At 35.4% G+C, this 25,181-nt stretch overlaps 1 protein-coding gene across 3 annotated transcripts in view; it reads left to right on the forward strand.

Moving 5' to 3' along the window:
* The window catches only part of MARCHF6 (membrane associated ring-CH-type finger 6), a 57,328-nt gene that overhangs the window by 25,882 nt on the left and 6,265 nt on the right, over positions 1–25,181 (forward strand). For all 3 annotated transcript variants that reach the window (XM_050890713.1, XM_050890714.1, XM_050890712.1), the window contains 14 exons: positions 1,107–1,139; positions 3,439–3,490; positions 6,924–6,982; positions 7,598–7,678; positions 8,904–8,972; positions 9,087–9,161; positions 9,979–10,113; positions 10,603–10,722; positions 13,515–13,615; positions 14,321–14,458; positions 16,310–16,511; positions 20,847–20,916; positions 22,110–22,291; positions 23,689–23,823. In XM_050890713.1, the coding sequence (XP_050746670.1) occupies positions 1,107–1,139; positions 3,439–3,490; positions 6,924–6,982; positions 7,598–7,678; positions 8,904–8,972; positions 9,087–9,161; positions 9,979–10,113; positions 10,603–10,722; positions 13,515–13,615; positions 14,321–14,458; positions 16,310–16,511; positions 20,847–20,916; positions 22,110–22,291; positions 23,689–23,823 (1,452 nt within the window). The remainder of the gene's footprint in view (positions 1–1,106; positions 1,140–3,438; positions 3,491–6,923; positions 6,983–7,597; positions 7,679–8,903; positions 8,973–9,086; positions 9,162–9,978; positions 10,114–10,602; positions 10,723–13,514; positions 13,616–14,320; positions 14,459–16,309; positions 16,512–20,846; positions 20,917–22,109; positions 22,292–23,688; positions 23,824–25,181) is intronic.

A 25,181-nucleotide genomic window follows, 5' to 3' on the forward strand; every position in this document is an offset into this window, starting at 1 on the left:
GTGTTATATTTCTGAACCCAATTTATGTGCTGGGAAATGTTGATGTACTCCCAATTGAAAACATTTTGTCGCCTCTCCATGAATATAGAAATCGGTTTCAGTAAACTCTCATAACCATTTCCAATCCTCTGTGCTGGCATAGGCAATAGACATCTAGTTGGCATTTAGTATCAAAAATGGGGTAGGCTTTTCTGCTATTTCATCTTGTGAAAGTAGCATGCAAACTTTCTGAATTTTCAAAAATATTTGCATCTTGGTTTACTTTGTAAAATATGTGCAACTTCAATATCTTGGAACTTAGTGCAAAATCCTGGTACAAAATAGCCTTGAACCTGGTACTTTACAGCAGTAATCGTGGAGTAGGAGTGTCTGGGTTGAAATACTAAGAAATCCTTGAAGTGGGGGGAAAGGAGAGATTTTTTTAATTTTTTTTTTTTTTAATAAATGCTCTGTTTTTGGCTGTTCTGTGGACGCTTCCCGTAACAGCTGTGCGGAGTGATGGAGGATTTGTTTCCCGTCTTCCCTAGCTGTAAACCAATTCTGTTCTAAACTTAATAACATACAGTGTAGCAACATTATCCTGTTACTAGTTGCTGTTATATGTTGAAGGTAAAATATTAACCTCTGACTTTTCTCAGTGCAACATAAACTGATACTTTGCAATTAGAAAGCAAAAAAAAAAATTTGCTCTTGTATTTTAATATTGAGTTGTTTAAATATGTTTTTAAATAACAGTTCAATCAATCACTAAAATCTTTTGTAAATACAAAATCTTTGTTAGAGTCTTCAAAGTCTTGGAGAGATATAGCCTATAAATTAATTCATCATATGTTTGGTTTGCCATCTATAAATACATGTATATTAAGATATTCCACATGTATATCACTGCCTTCGATCAACTGAGCTTAGTGTGTTGAATGAGAGCTTAGTTTCTGTCTTTATCTTTAAGAATTTATGTCCAGGTTCTGTTGGTTGAGCAATAAAAAAAAGCTTTTGACCATGTTGGACGTTAAAAGTTGGTGTGAAAGAGGCTTCTATGAGGCTTATTTTAGATGCATGTTGCTTAGTTTTTTCTGATGAGTAAATAAAGTTAACTTTCTTCACAGATGCTTGGACTTGATGGATCGCTGGTTTTTTTAGTAAGTAAAATCCTGCATTTCAAGAATTTCTATAGAAGGCTTTTTTTAGTAAACTATATTTTTTAAAATTGCATCATTCTGTTTGAAGTCCCTATTTTCATATGATATATATTCTTTAAAGAGACTTTAATATGATGTCATGTTCAAGCAAACTGTCTTTTTTAGGAGTTTCACAGAGTAGAGTTTTGTGTGTGTGGCATAGAAGTGGAATTTCTTAAAAGACATAGGTAACTTTGGATCATGTACTCCACTATAAATAAAAATTAGACCCTTTAAAAAAGCATACACTGAAAATACATATCTGTTCTAGCCTTAAGTTTTGCTCTTTATGTTATGATTAAAATAGTGTCCTCATTCAGACTTCTCTGATTTGCCCTAATACCACCAGAACACCACTAGTGAATTTTTAGTGTAGGCTAGATTTTAAAATTTAATATCTTCAGTTCTGTTTCTTGACTTTCTTTGGGTTTGGGTTTTTTTTTTTTTGTTCCTCCCTAGAATTTTTCCCCTCTTGAATATTATTTTAATTGATGTCAGTATCAAATCTGTTTTTAAAAGCTTGACAATTGTCAGTCTGTCTTGTGGAGCACTGTCATGGTTTAACCCCAGCTGGCAACTAAGCACCACACAGCTGCTCGCTCACTCTCCCCCCTGGTGGGATGGGGGAGAGAATCAGAAGGGTAAAAGTGAGAAAACTCGTGGGTTGAGATAAAGAGAGTTTAACAGGTAAAGCAAAAGCCACGCACACAAGCAAAGCAAAACAAGGAATTCATTCACCACTTCCCATCAGCAGGCAGGAGTTCAGCCATCTCCAGGAAAGCAGGGCTCCATCACGCATAACGGTTACTTGGGAAGACAAATGCCATCAATCCGAACGTCCCCTGCTTGCTGCTTCTTCCCCCAGCTTTATATGCTGAGCATGACGTCATATGGCATGGAATATCCCTTTGGTCAGTTGGGGTCAGCTGTCCCGGCTGTGTCCCCTCCCAACTTCTTGTGCACCCCCAGCCTCCTCGCTGGTGGGGTGGTGTGAGAAGCAGCAAAGGCCTTGACTCTGTGTAAGCACTGCTCAGCAGTAACGAAAACATCCCTGTGTTATCAACACTGTTTTCATCACAAATCCAAAACATAGCCCCATACTAGCTACTATGAACAAAATTAACTCCACCCCAGCAAAAACTGGCACAAGCATCTATCTCTTTAAATTGGTTCCAAAAATCTTTACGATTACAATAATTTAGCAAAGCACTCCTAAAAAGGCTATTGGCTTTTTAACACTTGTCTGTGGGTGAACCCATGTTGATTATCTCCCTGACAAACTCTTACACATATAATGCATGTCTTTTAGTGGGCTTTGTTATAGTTTATTTGAAGGGCGCTCTCTGCTGCCCATCCTACCTGACTGTTGGAGATGTCTAGCTCTGACTTCAGGGTCAGGGGAGAGAGAGTGCAGAGTTGATGGCAACAAAACTTCAATACATCACAGCTACATTCATGGGGCATCATCTGCCAGATCACTTATTTTAAAAAGAAAAGTTATTTACATTTTAAAGGGAAAAAAGATCTGTGCTCTCTTCCAGCAATGTAAATTTTACTTTATTTAATGTGTGAAAGAAATATAATTCTTAAATATGGATGTGTTTATTAGATACTGTAGTGGATAAATGTTTTGTCTGAAATAAAATGTCTGATATTTTAATGTAATGTCTCATGTTTAAAATAATGTAGCTTATTATGTCATTAGTGATTGACCTTAAATATTAATATCAAGAGAATTAAAATTCCAGTGTACTTATGGCTGAGTTCACATCTTAGCTAAAAGTAATATTAAAAAATAGAGACGTGCTGTCATTTCTAGAGTGAGAGCTGTCAGTTTTGTTAAGGGGTTTCTTGTGACAAAGTCTAATTGTTAAAAGTTCAGATGAACATTTTTCTCATTTATGAAACAAATATCCACATACATTTCATGTAATTGTTTTTAAGGGTGGAACTATTTATATTGATTTTAAAATAAAAGCTTATTTTTACAAAATAAGAGTGTTAAAGCAAATATAAGTGCTCTTATCTAGGTAAATGTCCATGAATGTAAACAGATGCTTTCATAATCTGTCCTGCATGTTTTGGTCTTTGTGTTAGAGCAAATTTCTTGGCTCTAACATGGGATGGGCAAGTTCTGGTAGTAATAGGCAGTTGAAATAAGAAGTTTAGATAAAAAAGTAAAGTCACTTATTTAAACGACTGATATTTATGTACTGTTTCCTTGTCATCTTCCTCCCTCCTTCCCCCATGCTCCTCACAGGAACATGTCTTTTGGGTGGTATCTTTAAATACGTTGTTCATACTTGTGTTTGGTAAGTATCATTTGCTCTTAGGTTTTAAAAAGATTCTTTTTTGTGAAGTGGTAATGCAGGTTAATTTTAAGGCTGTTCTCTCAGAATAAATGAAGTTGTGACATCTAAAAATGGGAACACAAACAAACTGGGGATATGAATAATAAATCTTTATTGCTTCTAGTTTTGTCATTTTAATTCCTTTGAGTGAATAGGTTTAAAATAGGAAATCTACCAAAAACTTAATGATGTCAGCCAAAGCACAGAAAATAGTATTTGTTTGGAATACTGATAAATTAAAGGAGGAACCTCCTGGAATTTAATTTGTGAGCAAATGCAGTATTTGTAGGAACGGCTAGGATATTTTTTTTCTCCTTTATAGTTTTTTCTAGATATAGTTAAATCACTTTTTCCGGCAAGAATCCATTTTTGGAGCTCAAAACTGGGAGGGAGGAGGGCGCGCAAGAATGTATCTGACTGTGTAGGGTTGTCAAATATACTTCCATTTTGTGTCCAAAATTACTACAGAACAACTTTCCTTAGTTCATACAACTTTGACTTAAATTTTAGAAAATAGTAAATTCTACTCAGTGGTGTATTTTACTTTATTTTCCTTTCTCCTTCCTGTAGATGCTGAAGCTGAACTGCAACTTAAATGTTTGCAAGACTCTTTCTATTTCTAGTACAAGATAGGAATATTTCTGTGTTCTGATTCCATGTGTAGTTAGTGCTAGGAAAATTTCTTGGACATAAACTTGTCACAGCTTAAAAAAAATTTAAAAAAAAAAAAAAAGTCCCCGAACCGTAGGCGTATATTTCTCAATCATTTGAACCCTAAAAGAGGCAGGCGTTTTACCCTTTTTATTGTAAATAGCAGTAAGCTCCCCCTTGAGAGTTTCTGGAATTCCTATTTTATATTTACTGCTTATAATATGTAGAGTAGATTTGCATTTCCACCCTGATTTTACTGCAGAAAGGGGGGTGACAAATTTAGAAATATTTTTTTTTAAGACCCTCCTGAGAGGCATTAGACTGTGATTCAGATTCTTTTTTTTTCTTTTTTTTTTTTTTTTTTTTGTACCTTACACCTGTTGAGTGACGTGGGAGAATAACAGCTCTTCCCTGTGCCTCAGTTTTGCCTGTTTTGTTGCTAACAGAAGCTTTTAGATTATGGTGCTCGGGCTCGTTATTGTTAATTTGACACAACTGTGTGCAGAAGCAGCAGCATTTTACTGACAAGATAGAGCATTTTATACACTTGAAGAGATATTGGACACAAAATTTCACTTGCTCTGAATTATCAGTTTAGAAAGGGATTGGTTATGTTGCTTTGGTTTTTTGAGTGGTCTTTCTTGGCAGAAGACTTTGAGCTTTAAAAACCGAAGTCATACTGAAGATAAGAAGTTTTTTCTGGCAAACTAAGGCTCACAATACTGAACCAGTGATTTGAGCATCTAGTTACTGAAATGAATCAGCAGATCAAAAGAAAATAAAAAGAATTATCATGTATATTTAATTCACAAAAAACTATAACTGTTCTAATAAGAGTTGGAAAATACTTGTATTATTTCTTTCTGATAGTCTATTTTAATTGTAGTTATCAGAAGTTAATTAGGTTTTTTAGCTGCTATAAAATTTAGGCTTTTTTCGTAAGTAGATAATAACTATGAAATTTCTAAGTCCTTGATTTAAATTCAATAATAAGTGAGTAATAAGAATAATTAATAAGGTTGTCATACAGATGTGTTTTCAGTAGCTCTAAGTGTGCTTTAACAAGTGGGAAACTAACAAGTAGAGAAGAGAAGGGGTATGACTTTCCCAAGCAAGCGAGCCAGGACATCTGGGAATTTAGTTTGTGCCTCTCAAGCCTATTTTTAGTATCTTTCCCACTAAGTAATACTGCCTAATTGACAACTGCCAAATCTCTAGTTACTTGTAATTACAGTCCTGGTGAGTTCAAATGTCACAGGAGGTACTTTCTAGAAGATAAAACAGAAGGAAAGCATTTGGAACCTTAATTACTGGTCCAGAAATTCTCCTATTATGTTCTCTTGGACAAGTTAATTAAGTTTGACTTAATTCATATTTTCTATAGCTCATTTTAGTAATCGCAGAGGAGTTTGTACTCCTTCATGCTTTTAATAAAAAGGGATCGATTAGAAATTCTCTTTTAAAGGAAGTTTTTTAAAAAACATGATAAACTGTGCACTATTATCTCAAAACACTGTCAAAAAGATATGACTTTCAAGTCAGGAGTCTGATGTCTATAGGAGTTGTGAGTGATATTTTTTCATCTCACTTTTCTTTCTCTTGTTCTTACTGGGCAGGAAGAGCTCAAGTCCTCCTTTTATCTTTTCCATTTTTGCTGTTCCCAGTAACTGCTGATTTCTGTGAAAGGGACATAAATTAACACTTTCTGATCATTGATTTAGGGTAATGCAAGTCCTGCTAAATCTTTTCCTAGGTTTTTTTTACATATTGGTCATATGGAAATGAGGAGGAGAGAGAAAATCATCAGGCTTTTCATTTGAGGGTATGTTAGTCTACAGTAGTCCCCAGAGTGGATTATCATGATACAGTGAAGGCAATATAGGTGAAAATAAAAGCTTGCAGTTACTGCAGCCCCTTTACTTCCTATTGACTCCATCTGCTCCTGTAGGAAAGTGATGCTGAATTCTCTAGTCCTTTGTAGCTTGGTTAGAAGACCACAGAGTGAACTAAAACAACTACTTGATCCTGTTGCAAATACACAAGTGTCCAAAAATGGGGAAAGTGCTGTGTTTTTTTTTAATTTATTCCTCCTGAGACCTCAGAATTGGCAAGAGTGAGTTCTCGGGTATGATGACAGTTCTTAGTGCATTAATTCAAAGTAAAAGACTTCTCAGTTGTTCCTCATCCCTTCACTGGAGCATAGTCTTTCTCCCCCTCATCTTCTCTTCCCTTTGCAAATTTCTGCAGGGCTTGCATTTTTCACAGTATTCTTAAGAATTAAAGCACTAAAACTGAAACCTTGCTAAAGCAAGTCCCGTCTGACCAAGATGTAAAATGGCTACTTAAGTCTTTTAGTGCATGGGAAAGAGTGAATATACAGAATAGCTTCCTACAGCAGTCTATGAGACTGATACCACCCTAGTATGTAAGACTGAGAAATTGAATTAATTTACACACAGCAAGATGAACTAAGAAGGAAAAGACTATCCTCTTCTTCTGTGTAGTTTCGTACTGTTTGTAGTATTTCAGTTTGAATTCTGATCTGATTTTCATTTTGTAAAATTACAGAAATATAACACTTGCAAATATTTGCACAGAAAGTAATTTTTTTTAGTTGTTTTCACCAAATTGATGAGAAGTAGAATAATTACCATGTTAACAATACACAACCTGCAAATAAGGCTCCATTTAGCAGTTTTCATGGCCTTTTTTTCCCCCCCTTCTTTCTGCTTATGTTATGCAGCATTTTGTCCGTACCACATTGGTCACTTCTCCATTGTTGGCCTGGGCTTTGAGGAATATGTAAGTACTGTTTTATAATTTCAAAATGAAAAAACTGCTGCTATTTAATCACAATATTTTCGTAGCATCCTTCCACTTTTATTTGGGATCGCAAAAGTAACCTGGAATGTCTCTCATTTTTTCTCCTCAAACCTTTTTTTAATCTATCATTAAAAATGTTCTTTCACTCCTTCCCACTTCCTCCATTATTTACATTTGAAGTGAAGTTTCCTCCTTTTACAAAAAAATGCATACATTTTTGTTGGGGTTTTTTTGACAGCCTCTTGTTCCTCATGTACATTTCTAATTTGTGTACTGAGTAATTTTCATAGTTGATGGTAATAGGCAGTGAAAGCTAGGAGGTAGTCAGGTAGTGTAAGGTGACACTTTTTGTTTCATATATAGAGGTTGTTTCATGTTTGAAGAAAGTAGTTGTTAGACTTTTCCAGTAAATGTAAACATTTTCTACTCTTGATGGAGATACCAAAATAGTATTAGATTATTAAAATATGTAAAAACTAAAGAATCTTTTCATTCTTGAGGAGTTGAGATTTGGAATTTATTTTAATTACATAAAAAGGAGACGTAATCTTTTAAGAGACTGATAAACTTTCCCTTTTTTTCCCTCTCCTCCAGGTTCAAGCATCTCATTTTGAAGGCCTGATTACAACTATAGTCGGATATGTTCTGCTAGCAGTGACTCTAATTGTTTGTCATGTATCCTTTTGTCAGTAGTTACCTGGTTCAGATTTTACAAGTAAATCATTTTTCTGGCTATATTTTGAGGAGGCACAGACATGATGCAGATGTAACTAATTTACCATTTTACTCTGCTCTTTTGGTGAAATTAGAAGAAAAGATCTCTTCTGTTCTCTTGGACATTTAAAAGTTGTCAGTGTGACTGCATTCTTCAGAACACTTGCACGTGTTTAACAACACAAAATCATAGGCTTTTATGCTTGCTTGAAGGCCTCCCAACTAAATTTTGAAGGTCTGTCTGAGAAGATGAGTATAGAACCGTTGTTTTTTCTTCACTGTCCTTACGCTGTTGCTGTGGGCTACGTAGTTGCAGCAGAAAAAGAAATGGGATTATGAAAATACGTAGGGTATGATGGGAAATTTTTTCACATCTTTTTGATCCTGCCAGATCTTTAGTGTGGCTTGTTTTAGTTTCTCTTATGTCTCTGAACCACTGAGAATTTGCAGCAAGGATTTCTTTCAGGTGATAACCCTCATTATTACAGAGAAAAATTAAGTAATGGCGAAGTCCTGAAAGCTAGAAGGATTTGGTCACAAGTGAAAAGTCTGCATTCTAGCTGCATGTTTTTAAAAGGACTACACCAACTTCAATTTGAAAGAATAAGCATTTGTTAGCAGTTTTCTGTTCAAGCGTACACAAAGCTTGAATATCAACTTTAGACTGCACTATACCAATGTGTGGTGCAAATGTGGTGAAACAGTTGATTGGCATGGCTCTGTTTTGCCTCCTAAAAGAAAACAAAACAAACCTTCAAACTGTAATATGCATCCAGCTTTTCTTGAAAAAGGTGAGAATTTGTTTCAGACTGCATGAAAAGGAAAGCTACCATTTAAGGTACGCCTTCAGTTTTGAAATTTGCTTACTCGTGGCAGACATTTTCAAAGGCAACTGTTTATTTCTTGAGAAAACTTTTGGATTTAAGAAGGGTGGTAGTATTATTATTTATTTATTCATTTATTTTAGATGCATGTTTGGGGGGCTTATCCAGCACATCAGACTGTGACTTCCAGAGTCACAGCCAGTTTTGAAAATAGAGCCCTGACAAAGTACATACTACCTATTTCACTTTTGTCTTTTATAAAATCTTCTGTTGCTAAAAGCCACATAATATAGTGTTTCATATTAATCAAACTATGTTATAAAGTATGTTTTCAGTATTATTTTCTTGACAAAACTGTTCAGGGTTTGGCAGCACTTGTTAAGTTCCAGCGATCACGTCGTTTATTAGGAGTTTGCTATATTGTTGTCAAGGTAATCCTATTTTTTGTGCGTAGCAAAAAACCCTCTCTATTTAAGCTTACATTGTAATTTTCTTAGCAATTTCGGTTAAACTAGTGAGATGTTCTTTTCTTTTTTTCCCTAAAGGTTTCCTTGTTAGTGGTGGTTGAAATTGGTGTGTTTCCTCTCATCTGTGGCTGGTGGCTAGATATATGCTCTTTGGTAAGAATGGAAATAAATGGAATAAAATCTTTTTTTAACGGTGTTTAAAGGAAAAAAAGGTTCTGATGAGAAGAGACTTGTTGATATGAGTTTGACAGCACTCTTCTGTTTTTATAAACATAGTGCTTCCAGAGGGAAAGGGTTTTTTAGCTACTGCTTAATGCTAATTTTGTTTTCCTTTATGTTACTAAATACAAATTAACATGCTATTATTAAAATAATAAGATCCTAATCCTTTTTATTGCATTTACAAGACCACTGTGATAATGAACTTACTTATAGGCAAACTTGTATACTGAATAAACTTCTTTATGTAGCCATCTTATGTGAAATGGTAATGACTTCATATTTTAGTAGTTGTCCAATCTCTTTCTGTTTTGAACAAGATACATGCTGTGTTTGCTTGGAATTGAGAAGGACAGTTTTTCTGTCCTGAAAAGAAATTAAGGCATTAATTTCAAATAGAGAAAATTTCCTCTAGCCTTAGTAGAAACAGAATTTTACTTAAGGGCATAAGTATTTGCTTCCATCACAGTGCCACTTTGTTTGAACTGATTTATAATTTATGTAGTGTATGTTAGTGTTTGAGTTAACTTATTTCTTCTTTCTGTCAGAAGAAAGAAATTGATCTTTATTTGCTGTTCTTATTGTAAATTATTCCGTTTTTTCCTAATTAAATGCTCTAATTATTTATGTGTTAGCAGGAGGCAGACATTTAAATTAAATGCCTAGTAGTGTATATGAACTAGTGTAAACAAAATGAGTAACTGTGGAGGTTTGTCAAACTTTTCATATTTGTTTACTACTTACCTTCTAGGAGATGTTTGATGCCACTTTGAAAGATAGAGAATTGAGCTTTCAGTCTGCCCCAGGTACCACAATGTTTCTGCACTGGTTAGTTGGAATGGTTTACGTCTTTTATTTTGCATCCTTCATTCTTTTACTGAGAGAGGTGAGTCCCTAAGAACAAGATTGGTATGTAGAAGCTTGCATGTTGAACTGTTAGTTAAATTTTTCACATGTGGATATTGCTGCTACTGTGTTTTTTATGTGTATATTGGATTTCAGCCTTACGTAAAGAGGGCCACACTGGTACTTACTGCAGTGGAAAATGATGATTTAGAGTATGTTTTACTTAGAGATTTTAGTTTACAAAGAGTCCTTAAATATGGATGTTGCCTTCAAATGAATCTAAATACATTTCAGTTGTTTAAGATTGATTAATACTTGAAAATTAAGCTTGTAATTGGTTATTGCTTCTCTGCTTCTCAATGATAATGCTTCTTTTGTTCTATTTCTGTACCATTTTGTTGAACCTTGTTCAACAAATACACCTATTATGTTTAAAACTTATTTGCTGCAGCAGTGTTATCCAAAATGAAAAACAAAGAATACAAAGATAATTTTCTCTTCCTGTATTGTTTTCTGTTTCCTACTTCAGGTATTGAGACCTGGTGTCTTATGGTTTCTCAGGAATTTGAATGATCCAGATTTTAATCCTGTGCAGGAAATGATTCACTTGCCCATTTATAGACATCTTAGGAGGTTTATCTTATCAGTGGTAAGGACTTTTCTCAAAAATTTCTTTATTTGGAAAGCAAATTTCATACATCAGCTCCCATATATGCTACTGCGTATCTAAGGAAAAACTTTTTCACCATTGTTGTGGTTTGACCCCAGTCAGCAACTAAGTACCACGCAGCCGCTTCCCCCTCCCCCCTCCCAGTGGGGTGGGGAGGAGCAAAAACAAAAAGCAAAACTTGTGGGTTGAGATAAGGACAGTTTAATAACTAAAGTAAAATAAAATACACTACTAACTAATAATAATAATATTATAATAATTGTAATGAAAAGGAATATAACAAAAAAAAAAAAACACCCAAGAAAAGACAAGTGATGCACAATGCAATTGCTCACCACCCGCTGACCGATGCCTGAGCAGTGATCCACCCCTCCTGGCCAACTCCCCCCTGTTTATATACTGGGCATGACGTTGCATGGTATGGAATACCCCTTTGGCTAGTTCAGGTCAGCTGCCCCGGCTCTGCTCCCTCCCAGCTTCTTGCACACCTGCTTGCTGGCAGAGCATGGGAAACTGAAAAGTCCTTGGCTTAAGATAAGCGCTACTTAGCAACAACTAAACCATCAGAGTGTTATCAACATCAGTCTCACACTAAATCCAAAACACAGCACTGTACCAGCTACTAGGAAGAAAATTAACTCTATCCCAGCTGAAACCAGGACAACCATGAAGGTGGTTAGACACCGGAACAGGTTGCCAACAGAATCTACATCTTTTGAGATACTCAAAACTCAACTGGATAAGGTTCTGAGCAACCTGATGAAACTGGGTCTGCTCAGAGCAGGGGGTTGGGGTAGTTTACCTCTAGAGTCCCTTCCAAAACAAACTTTTCTGTGGTATCTTCTCCTTATGCAAAATCACAGAAATGTTTGTGTATTCAGACAACAAGTGTTTATTATTATGGATACTGTAAATCATGTAACTCTTTCATGATGCTCTTAGTTCTTGCAGTAAACATTGTGTGTGCAATTCAGCTAAAGTAGTGCAGCAGGAGTGGAGTAACTTTCTAGTTAAGTTTTGGATTGGATTATGCTGATCGAGCCAGTGGTGTCTGTTTCCAGATTATCATTGTAAGATATTGAAAACAATGAAAGATTTTTCCTTTTGCTTGTTTGTCTGAAGTTTGCCTAGCATGCAGTAAGGGAAGGGTCTCGGGCTGTCTTTGACATAAATGTCACGTCAACTGTGAAAACTGATATACCAGAAACATTATTATTTGACGTACTGTATTAATACACCTAAAGTGCTTTGAGCAGTGAAAGCTTATAGAGAGATCTTAGTTCTATTAGAGAGCCCTTCAGTACATGAGAGGAGCTGACGTGTCCACCATTCAGAGTATTTTCTCCTTAGATAATCATAATGCTTTAGCTGCCTGAAACTTAGTGTCACAGCAAGTGGCCCAAATATAAGCAAAGATCTGCTTGTTACTAAGGTCTTAGAGATACTTTCTCAGACTGTTGGAACTGGCGGTTACTTGAACTTAATCTTTTTGATTTGCTTAGCTAATTAATTCAGAACTTTTACCAGCCTCATGCTAGAATATGGGACCCGGAATGGTGATCACTTACAGCTTACCATTTCAAAAAACAAGTCACGTTTTTCAAGTTGTGTTTCTTTCTCAATATTTTAAAGAAATTTCTTGTGTAGAATATAAACTATTAAGTTTCAAGAAGAATGGGATTTGATTTTTCTTTTATACATAAACACATAATTTTTTTTGCATTTTTAGTCTCTAGTGGTGCATTTATATGAAGTGCAAGAATGTGTTTAAAATGTACTTGATTTTTAATGTGGTTCCTTAAGGAAAGAAGATTTATAAAAGTCTATGGTCTTCATGCACCTGATCTCCCCTAGTAAATTTTGATCTTTCAGCCAGTTTAAAATGTGAGGAAACAGAAATGGGAAGATCTTTTGAGGCTTCTACAAGTTGCTTGAAAACTCAGCCACTAAGAAAAGGGAGGAATCCAAAATTAGTAATCCCAGTGCTGGAGGAGGGGAAAGAAAGTAGAACTGTCTGACATTATCCTAACTGTCAGCTGGCCAGTCAGTGCTTATTCAGCCACAGTCCTGTTTGGCGAGGGCATCACAGCGTACTGATCTGCCTGGGATGGAGTTAATTTTCTTCATAGCCGCCCGTGTCCTTCTGCGCTTTGGATTAGTGCCTGAAACAATGTTGCTAACACACAGGTGTTTGGGCTGTGGCTGAACAGTGCTTGCACAGCATCAAGGCTGTTCCTCTTTCCTGCTCCGCCCCGCTCCCTCACCACTCCAGTGAATAAGCTGGGAGTTGGGAGGGAGGTATACCTGGGACAGCTGACCCAAACTGACCAAAGGAGTGTTCCATACCATATGATGTCATGCTCAGTAGTAAAAGCTGTGGGAAAGGAGGAGGAAGAGGGGGATGTTCATGGTCATGGCGTTTGTCTTCCTGAGCAACTGTTAACATGTGCTGATGCCCTGCTTTCCAGGAAGTCGCTAATCGTCTGTCTGCTGATGGTTAGTGACCGAATTCCTCTTTTTGTTTTGCTTGTGCGCACAGCTCTTGCTTTCTCTATTAAACTGGCATTATCTCAATCCATGAGTCTTCTTGCCTTCCTTCTGTTTTCTCCCCATTCAGCCGGAGAGGGGAACGAGCGAGCCGCTGGGTAGATGTTGGGCTGTTAGCCAGGGCTAACCCACCACACACAGGAGACGTGTCAGACAGATGGGTGGGAAACTCGGTTTGGTTGTTTCTGCTATTCGGACTAACTTGTTTAACTTCCTTGTTGCAGATTGTCTTTGGATCAATTGTACTGCTCATGCTCTGGCTTCCTATACGCATTATTAAGTATCTTCTGCCTAACTTTCTTCCATATAATGTTATGCTCTACAGGTAAGCATTGAATTTAAAGAAGATGTTTTTTCAGTCTCCCTATAACTAGAAAAAAGTGTATTTGCACTCTTTGAGCATTAATGTGACATTGTTTAGTATGTTATTTTGTTTGTTTTCAATTAAAATAAAATTCATTGTTCTAGGAAAGTAAAAGATAAAGGACGTGGATACATCATACAATTTGTCAAATAAAAAGCTGCTAAAAAATAAAAGGCATTTTGTATTAGTTCTGTAATGATAACTATTTGGTTTTTATATGCCGTCGAAATGCTTCCCCTTCAACTTTTTGATAGTGAAGTTGCTGCCATGTTTGTTTTTCACATTCATTCCTGATAATCATTGCTTCAAGAATAAAAGAATATCTGTAACTGCATTTCTTTTTAATGATAGCAGTATCTTTCTGTTTCTAAATAATAATTGAAACAGCAATGATAGAAGCAAATAGAAGAGCAAATCATATTCTCTGATATAATCTTTCTCAACATTTTTTCTTAAATTTCTTGTGCGCCTAAGTGCCTAAACACTCATAAACATTTAACCTGTACTCAGAGTAGTATTTAAGGAAACACGTCTGCAAAAACCTAAGAATTATTCCTGTTGGCATCCAATATTTTTTATTGTGGTGGTGTTAATATGATTCAGTGTAAAAGATTACTATCAGAATGTTCCTTATGTTTGACTTCCTGCTCTTCCCATTGTTTCTAGTGATGCTCCAGTAAGTGAGCTTTCCCTAGAGCTCCTTTTGCTTCAGGTGGTGCTTCCGGCTTTGCTAGAACAAGGACATACAAGACAGTGGTTGAAAGGTCTTGTACGAGCATGGACTGTCACTGCTGGATACATGCTGTAAGTACAGAAAGCCAAAATGAACTACAAGCATTGTCTCCGGCTTAGCCTTTTAACATGAAAGCAGCATGCTTTCAAGAGAGTTATCCCAACAAGCAACTTTAATAGCTATTTTACAGATAAATAAGTGATGAAGAACTTCTATAGTGATTTCCTATGGAAGTACCTTCCTCTGAGCAGTAGTTGTACCTACTTCTGGACTAGTCTTTGACAAGTAATTCTTTTGGTACACTATTACAGCATTTGCTCAGTAAAAAAATCTATAGAAGTATGACTAACAGCTTGTTAACTTCCTATTATATGGAAAAATTGAAGAGGTAAGTGTCAGCAGAGCATCTCCATGAATCATCTAAGTAAAACTTACCTTTTTTGTTTGCAAAAAATGGAAAACATCTTGCATTTCTTACTATAAGAAGGAAAAAAAAAAAGAAAAAATTATTTAGAACGGTAAGCTGAAGAAGTGAATACCTTTTAAATTGGGGATTTTAAAGCTAAAATTTCAGTCTCTAACGAAGGATGAAACTGTATCTTTGTCAGCTAAAGTAAATGATTATACAAAGTGAGGTTCTTTAGTTTAGACTGCCAGGCAGAGTACTAGCACTTGAAATTATTTTTTAGTACATATGTTGTTTGCCAGATTAGTCAAGAAGAAAATTAAGGTTGATTTTGTTTCTATAAAGTTTTAAATTTAACTTCAAAGTATATTGGCATTCTCCCACTGTATCTTGCTCATTGTGGGTCGTGCCAATCCAGCGCTATGAGGATGAAGATTTATTCTTTGCTGAGTTATGTCTGAGACTCTGAGAAAATGAATGAAAGACTTTTCTTCCACTGCAATCCAAAATGTTTGGTTTAGTTTCTCATAAGGAAACTCTCCCCACCTCTGTTCTCTTAGTTTGCATTTTGGAAAGTTATTGTTTTAATTAATTTGTCTATGTTTTGATAGTGTTTAAGTATGATGCAAGAAGAGAATTTCAGAGATGATGATAGAAATGGCTTTGTTTTCTCCACTGTTGCAGCTGTTAAGAACAATTGTGAAATATCCCTTCAGCAATTTTAGTTGAGCAAAGATGAAAATCTTTTCCTCTGCTTTTCTTAAAAAGCAAACTGCTGTGAAAATGTTTTCATTGTCTGCCAATAGAATATCTGCATGCATCTTACTGCTAATAAAAATTCTGCTAAAGCTGAGGAAAATTAACTTCTAAATGTTCATATTGGATTTTGGGGTTTTTTAATCAGACTGAAATAAATATCTATTTGCTAATGATGTATGCAGGAAATATCAATGGAATACTTTTCAAAGTAGATTGACTCTTTCTAGGATTGATGTTCTTAGAAAGTTGTGAAGAGGTTTTGAGCAATTTAGAATCTTCTTGAAAGACTGCCTGACTGTACTTTTGAAAATATGTCTATAGCAATACAGTACTGTCTTGTACAGTTTAGGTTTGAAGGCAATTGTTTCCAATAGAGCTTAGTAGCAGTAAAATAAAAGCTGTCAGTTGAGCTGCCTGCTTACACGAACTGAAATATCGATGCAATTTTCCTTTTATATGCACAACAACTTTAATACCAGATGTTGTTTTTAAAGCGTTCAAACAGATAAGTGATCTTTATTTGTGGCTGTATTCTCACTGTTCTAATCTGCATCCACACAAGCGTTTTTCTTTTAAACTCTGTGTTTAGGATGACATTGAGTGCATTATCAGAAAATGGTTTATTTTACTTTATCAAGATTCTGCCAGTACTCCTGTATAAGTTTTGTACAACTTGTACTGATTCTGAGTAGGCCTATCTTTCTGTAAGATTCTCATTCATATCAAACAGAACAAAACTGAAATTTTGATTGTACAGGGATCTCCATTCTTACCTACTTGGTGACCAAGAAGAGAATGAAAACAATGCAAACCAGCAGCCTAACAACCAGCATGCTCGCAATAATAATGCCATTCCAGTTGTGGGAGAAGGTCTTCATGCAGCCCATCAAGCCATACTTCAGCAAGGAGGACCTGTGGGTTTCCAGCCTTATCGTAGGCCTTTAAAATTCCCACTCAGGGTAGGTATATCTAATGCATTAAGAGAAAAGGGAAAGGCATTTGAAAAATGGGTATATTTTTTTTTTTTAAGAAAGATTTGGCCCACATGTTACCAGAAGTCAAGTGGTGGGTCATGTTTTGTTTTGTACGGTTTGCATCTTTCTAAAAAGTAGACTTACAGTTATTCTCACATATAGCTTTTTTCAGCCTGTAACTTAAGACCTTCAATTACCATTTTATTTATAGATCCCCTACATGTTGTGTATTATCTATTAGCTCACGTCTTATTTTCCTAACGGTTAGTACTGGAGAGAAATATAATAACCCCCCAGCAAACAGGTAGTTCAGGAGTGTCTCTAACAAGGCATGGCTTTCAAGAGGGCATACTTCAGTCTTGTAGCTGAAGTGTATTTTAAACTATTGTGCTTTATTAACAAATGAAATGGAGAACTTCTGTTGCATGTATATTAAACATAGAAAGGTGTTATAATACTTGAAAGTTCTAAATCCCTACAATTAGAAAGGAAATGTTGTTGGCAAATACTTACATTTCTAGAATAATATATAGGTCAAACTAGATAAATTATTTTGTTGTTACCAGAACTCTGAGTTAATCAAATATAAACTTAAACACAGCTCATTTACCGTGATTTCAGGTATAGCTCAAGAATCGAAGTAATGGCTAAAGTTAGAACAGTGTAGTATTGCTTCTGAAGTTTCCTTAAAATGCTGAATCTACCAGAATTCTCATAACAAAGTACAAAATAAAGCTTTTTTTTTCCCTATAAGTCTCAACCTAATATAACTGAAAGCAAATTTGAAAGTATTTTAGGATTTCATAACTGTTGGCCTTCTGGGTGTTTGAAGTTGGGGCTTTTTTTGGGGGGGGTGGGATGGGGTGGGTGTTAATTCCCTCCACTGTTGTTTTTACCCTCTAAAATGGCTCTCCACAGGAATCCATGAGCTACAACACTGTTGTAGAGGAAACAGTGGGAGGAACTAGGTCAGGGATGAAAAGGATAGGGAAGCAGAATGAATTTGCCCCTCTCATAGCAGCTGCTGCTACCTCAGTTTGTTCATAACAGGAAGTCAAAGCATGCTCTGACTGAGACCAATTTAATCTAGCATAAATATGCACTCACTGCTGAAAGGAGTGGTGCCGGTCATCTTTCCATGGCAATTGCTCCTTTCTTCCCTTCTTAGCATGAATGCCTGTGCTAGAACATACACACGATGAGCTGGAACAGGAAACTGGTCTAGCTGAAAACTGAGGTAATATGCAGAAGGCATTAGTTAGACACATTTGAAAGTTCAGATAAGACTTTATAGTGTTATTTTTAAAGAAAATGTGATACTTGTGACATTTTCACTTAGACTGAGTCAAGTTCATATGAAGTTGCTGGGATGACAGACAGGTTAATTTGAAATTAGTTCCCTGATTGGCTGCTAAGGAGATAATCAAAGTGGATTCTCACTTATTGTGACCAGGCAATATATAACAACTGTAATGTGGATGTGTTGCTTTCAAGGAAGGGGTGTGTTAACCTAGGGACTTATTAAATCCTTTCTAGAACTACCTTTGCATGTGTTATTTTATTTTTGTGGATGCCTCTGGATAAGGACATGTACTGAAATCATCTCCCCTTCTCAAACCATTGCATTAGTGTAAGCTTGCAGTAATTTGGGGTGCTGACCTTGAACTGGTGATAATAACTAAGCAGTTTCATATTCAGCTGTCAAAGACACTTTTTTCTGGTCTACTTACCTTTATCTAGACTTTTTAAGTTGTTCTTTGGAGACTCCTACAGAATGTAGAAATAAAAAAAATCTGATTTAACTGAATTTTTCCATTGTGCAAGTGCTCTTCATATCTCTTGATGAAAACAATCTCAGACACATGGTAGCTCACTGATACAATTCTATGTCCCTGGTTCCACTTGTTTGAAATATTTAAATAATTAATCATTCAGGATCACTGTAGGTGCTTCAGTTGTGATTTTTGGTGTATTGACCTTGGTTCTACTTGGATAAGTTCATCTTACGAAAAATGTGTCTCCCACACAGACTTCCACTATGGAACAACACCGTATTTTAATTACTTTCTCAATTGGGATTTTAAACATTTGAGAAGAAAAAAAACAGTGTAAACATCTGATCTTTTCTATGCTTTCATTAAATTTTTTCATTTCAACCAAGTTGTAAGAACCTAGAAGGTGGTTTATACTCAGTTTTTACTATGTATGAATGTTTTCCACTAGAACTCGCTCATCATGTCCGTGTGAATTGAGCAAGCAATAAGAACTGATCCTTCATGTTATTTCAGTTACAAATAAGTATGTAAAACTATGGGGTTTATTATTTTTTTTAATTTAATTAAGTACATACTGTTAATCTCAAACAAAATAAAAAGATTAGATTTTTTAAAAATTATTCTACCTAAAAGCCTATCATCAGTTTTATCAGGCAATCTAGATACTTCTTCCAACTCATTCCTTTTTTTAAACAAAAGTTCTCTTGCAGGGACCTTCCAAAGCTTCTCCAGAACAAATGCTGTATAGAATTGGTTGAATTTTCCCGCTACTGCCTTGTCTTCCTTTAGCCTTTCTTTCATAATCCATAGTTGTCAGCAGAGCCTGCAAACTCTCTGGCAAGCTTTCTTCTGAGGATTTTTAGATTTTACTACTTTGTTTTGATCCTTTAAAAAAAACACCTATCTATAAAAATAAATTTATCATTACTTTTCGTAGACTTCGTATGTTATTTCTAAAATCCCTTTTGGCTTGTCCTACTGTAGTTTTGAATTTCACTTAACAGAGTTCATCCATTTTCTGTGGTTTTTTTTTCCCCTGTGGATTTATTTCCAACTTCTGGAAATATCTTCTTCTGGAAGCCATTTTTATTTTACTGTTTACTGTGACAACTTTGGGGAGACTTTTTTAAGTCTTATGATTAGTAGTATGATTTTATGCCAAACCTTCACTTCAGTGTATCTACATGCATCTCTTGTGAGCATTTTTCCTTTTGACTACTGTTTTCAATATTCTTGTAATAAATGTCATCTTAGCTAGTTTGCTTTTTTGAAATAATATTATTGTGGTGGATTTTGGAGAGAGGAGGGCTGTCCTTGCAAGATCTTTGAGTCTGAGTATGTTGCGGTCACTCTCAGTGCTGCTTCTGTGATACGAGTGACTAGCTGCCTGTGCATTGTTTAGGTCCAAGTCAAGAGTTGCTCTTCCTCTTGTATGTTCTCTTGCTCACTGATCCAAGAAGCAGCTGTGTATGGTGTTTAAAAGCTTCATATCAGCATTAGTCCTTCATGTGTTGTTTGTTCCCAGATGGACTGACTTTTCCCCAGCATTCCCTAAGTAACTATTCAGACAGTATTGGTCCCAAGCAAGTCACACCACATGTTCCTCACCATTGAGAAGTTCCTTTGCCTGCAGTCCAGTTGTCAGCTACTCTGATTTTCTTCTTTCTGTCATTTGGGATCCCTAACCCTAAAGAGAGTATTCTGCATGAAAAAGGGTATGTGGCTATCACCTGGCAAGTAATTGGGTATTGTGGAATCATCCCTCTTCACGCAGGCTAATGTCTACAAAATCACAGTATTTTCCTTCCTTTAAGCAGTGCTGAAGATCCTAACCTAGAGATGAGACTGTACGTTGTCCCCAAAAGTCTCATCAAGGAAAATGTGTGTTACAGATTTAACTTTCTTTCAGTAGTCTGTTATGATAAGGTGTTAGTTTTCCTATTGTAAGCTTGCTTGTTGTGTGGCTTTGATTAGTGAAGCAGAACTTCATAGCATCTGGTGCTTGAGACATTCAAATATTTAAAGTCAAGTGCATGAGAACTCTCTGATAAGATGTAAACCTGACTAAGAAGCCACCAGCTTTGCTGTCAGCTGCTGGTCACATAAACCTGAGGGCATCTTAAAGAACTTTCTCAGCAAGGTTTTCCTTATTATAAAACCACTGTCCTGCTTATTTGGCATACAGAGCTAGAAACCTTTCAGGGTTATGAGAGTCGTAGTGCTGGTCAGCGCAGAAATAAGAGTTTGGGGGGTTTTTTAATGTAACGTAACAAAGAACTTCAGTCATTCTGGATTCAAATGTTAATTTTTACTGTTGCGACAACTGATGCGAACTCTTAAAAGAAATACACAACACTGTAGGTGTGCTGCATGTACTGTGGATAGGTTTCTTATTGCTGATTTATTTATACAGTGAAACATCAATTGGTGTTTGAACATTGTAGTTTAGCTGCCTTTCTAGGATGATACATCTCTTTATATGGTTTTTTTGGCTTTGGTTAAGTAACTTTCTTATAAACTGTTTCTCTTTTTTTTCCTCTTTCAGATATTTCTTTTGATTGTTTTCATGTGCATAACATTACTGATTGCTAGTCTTATCTGCCTTACCTTACCAGGTAAGTCTATTATTGTAAAACTGTGATTAAAAACAACTCAGAATGTTGCCATGCTGAACAATGACGGATGTTTTGAAACCATTGTTTAAAGTTAAAAGGAGAAAACATGGAAAATTATGTTTCATTTTTAATGGTACACCATCAAATTGTAATAATCTAAAATGTAAATGATAGAGATAATACCTGTATTTAAATGACAGAGATTGCCATTTCCTTTGGTTTGTTGTAGAACAATTTTCTTTTAAGGGCAGGGCTCCAAGTGCTGAGACAATCTCTCTAGTAGTATTGAGAGAAAAAGAGAATTGAAACTTTTGCACCTGCTTTACCCTTTAGAGAAGGAAAATACATAGGTTGTTACCAGGTCTTCTACAGTATCTTCTTTCATTAAATATTCTGAAGGTGTCGTCATGACAGGTCACTAGGAGACTTTGAAGTGATATACGTGCCACCTCCCAAATATGTATGAATAAGTACTTTAACCAAATCAAAAGCACTTTGTAAGTTTTTTAAATAATTTGGAATAAATTAAGATGTGTAAACTCATTTGAATTTTATAAGCTGGCTACCGTAGTACCATGTCATTTTTACCTCCTTGTATTAATGATCCTAAAGTCAGTAATGTGTTGAGATCAGAGTTATGAATTTTGTGATGGTTTTAATAGTAGTACATAAAATAATTCCACTATAATACTAGTGAATAGAAGCACTATTAAAAAATGAAATGTAGCAAATGAGTCTCCCATTTTTGTCAGAGAGCTTCAGAAGTCCCATCAGTAAGTCTTAAAAAATTGTATGAGGCAGTGAAGTAACCCAAACATAGCTCATAAGATTTAAGTTCAAGGTTATGCACTAATCCATTATTGCCTCTGCAGTTCTGAAGATTACTGTTTAGGCTCTGAATAGTGCAGTATTCAGTGCTTTGTTTTGCTGTAGTTCAGATCACATTGCTGGTATAATGAAATTTTAGGGAAAAAAAATAGTTCTACATGTGTATTTGGCATCATCTATGTAACTATTTGCGTAGTGCATCACACATTCATGCCTTGTGGGTATAGTACCAAAATACTGGTTTATGCTGACTACTATTTGTGCATTGATATTTAACAATAAATTTGATAAGTATTTTTTTAATAGGCATCCTTCCTTAATACATCAAAAAGCATTACTCTATTTAACAGTGTTTGTGTTTTCAGTATTTGCTGGCCGATGGTTAATGTCATTTTGGACGGGGACTGCCAAAATCCATGAACTGTACACAGCTGCTTGTGGTCTTTATGTCTGTTGGCTAACTATCCGAGCAGTGACAGTGCTGGTTGCCTGGATGCCACAGGGTCGTAGAGTGATTTTTCAGAAGGTCAAAGAATGGTCTCTCATGGTGAGTCTTGAGAAAAATTTTTACTGAATTATCAAAAAAAGTAGCTAACAAAACTTGTTGTTTCATTTTTGCTTGTGAGTTTTACTCTGTAATGTATACTACATCTTCCTTTTCAGACCATTTTGAAGCTTTTGCAGCTTACATTTCCATTGTATAGGCTAACTGTATTTTTGGAAGCCATTTAGTACAATGTTAAGCAATCAGTGTAAACAAGTTTGCATGTATATGTTTATATATACGTGTATGTTTTTCTGTTTTCCTTTAAAAGTGAATATGTTGCATTACATTATCCCATGTGTGATGTGTCCTCAAATACATTTACGTTTTCACATACACCTGGAAGCTTAACTATTACTCATTTAGCAACTTGATATTATCAAATTAAAAAAAACTAGTAAAGCTGATAATGATGATGAACGTGTCTCTACAAAGTAGCTTGATGCATATTTTCAGAAAGATCTTTGATTTGTAAGATCTTTGTGTTGTTCAAATTAATATTTTTAAAGAAAATATCCTTTTATATTACCAGGAGTTCAGATTCTGACCATGGCAACAAATTTATATCCCACCTTTTTATCTTGGTTTTGGTTTTGAGGATTTCTGTAGTAGATTTCTTGCCTAAGTATAGTAACTTTAAACATTCATAGCATAAATGGTATCTTGTGATGGACATGCTTGTGTACTTATTGGACTATTACAGACAGAACAGCAGTATAAGTGTGTATTTCATGTATTACCACTTTCCCAAATATCTCATCCATCATTTTCATTTAGGAAATCTTAAGCTTGTTTAAGAAAATTCAGAGCTAAAATGTAATGCTCTACTTGTCCTTTGTCCCTTGTCCTGATCATGTTAATTAAGTCAGACTAGTTTTGTATCTGATTTTTGGATGATGCATGTAAATTAAGAGAATCCTAGAATAAAGAAAGATTCAAGCATGGTATTCTGACTCTTTCATTTTTAAGTCAGAAATATTCCATAATGAGCGAATTTTTAAGGTTTGGTTTTCACTGGAGAAAAATGGGCAGTTTTGGAAAGATTCTTCTCTAATTTTCCAACATACAAGAATACTCAATATAATGAAGTGCCATTGGATAGTATTCCCTACTGATAACAGTCAAAGGTGATTTTATGGTTTAAAACTATATGGACACCACTAGGCACAGGCATGCCTTTTTCTGGAGGGGGCATGGAACAGGACCCAATGTCGAACACTTGCATTGCAAAACTATATATGTAGTAAAAATTGTTTCTGGGGGTGTATATGTATGAATAAAAGGTCTGTGTCGTTCTTTTCTCCAGCTTTATCTGTTTGTGTAGTTTAAGTTACATTTTGAAGTTTAAACAAAAAGAATCCTCTGATAAACATATTAATTAGATGTCTTGGTTTTTTTAGATAATGAAGACATTAATAGTGGCTATACTGCTAGCTGGTGTGGTTCCACTTTTGCTCGGTCTTCTGTTTGAACTGGTCATCGTTGCACCTTTGAGAGTTCCTTTGGATCAAACACCTCTCTTCTATCCTTGGCAGGTCAGTTGCTCCCATTCTTCTTCTGCTGTTGATACATTCCTTTATTTAGAAGTAAGGAGTATGGGAGTTCTTGTTTCATGTTGATTCGTGTGCTTCAGAGCATTTGCCATAAGTATGTTTCTATGTGGCAGAGAAAAGACAGCCAGTCTGGATGTGAGGATTATTTAAACCAAAAGGATATGCTTAGGAATTTTAAGTATGAAAAGCTGAATTTTGTGGGATGACATCAGAGGATCTTTGCATTTCAGTGATCAGATAGACACTTTTTTCAGTAGCATAATTGTAAAGTTATGTACAGAAGTTAGTATAGCTGTATGTACATGTGCACAGACGTACATATTCTGTCTGACCTTTCTGGAAAGCTTTGTGCCTACAGTTACGCAGCAAGAGGTTCAGCTTTTTTTTCCATACAAGGTTTTAATTCAGTGATGATACACACTATGAATGGAATTTTGATATGCGTTAGGATCATTCTGGTTTTAGGTTTGAGATGTCAAACCATTAATACAAGATTTTGAGGTAGTAGTGTTTTGGTTTTCTGCAGTAAAGTCTCACAGGTTAAGGGAGTGCAAACTTTTTTTCCTGCAAGTTGGTGGAAGAAATGAAGGTACGGTTGATTGAGTGACAAATGCTTCCATCACCTAGGCTGAATTATGAAAGAACTTGTAACTCAGAAACCATAACTGAGGGAACCATAACTCAAAAGATCTAGAATGCATATTACTAAATAACAAGAAAGTGTTCAGGGATAGTGATTTTCTAACCTGCCCACAAACAAGCTTTCATTTACTTTCAGTATCCAAATGTTTGAAAGCCATAATACAAAGAAGAATTTGACTGCTAATTTAAATATTCCATTATTTTATAATACAAGTATACTTCGGAGGTGTCTGTTTAAGTAAGTGACTAATAAGTTAGGACATCATATGATTGCAGTGGTAGATGATCATGGTTTCCAAGCAGTTTTGGAAAGAATTTGTAACTCTAGAGATTCTAAAAATTCTTAATTTTTGCATGTTAGTTTTTTAGAGGTTTGGAATTAAATATACTGAAAGATTTTATTTTCATGTGGCAGAGCTTCCTCAAAATATCGGATTAGAGGGATTTGAGACTTGTTCTAAATTAACAAGGAGCTGTTGAAATTGAGAATAATTTCCATTTTTCACAAAAGAGAATAGAGTTATACAAAGGTTACCTGCTTGAGCAAACATGAAGCAACTTTAACGCTGACTTTTCTTGTAACAAGTTTTTAAATTTTTGAACATATCTGGGGTAATAGATGTTAACAAAAGCTGTCTTTTTAAATAATTGGTTAAAGAAAATATATTTCCCCAGCAGTTTAAGGAAGTTAATTAACC

This window comes from Gymnogyps californianus, chromosome 2 (assembly GCF_018139145.2).
Source record: "Gymnogyps californianus isolate 813 chromosome 2, ASM1813914v2, whole genome shotgun sequence".
NCBI lineage: Eukaryota > Metazoa > Chordata > Aves > Accipitriformes > Cathartidae > Gymnogyps > Gymnogyps californianus.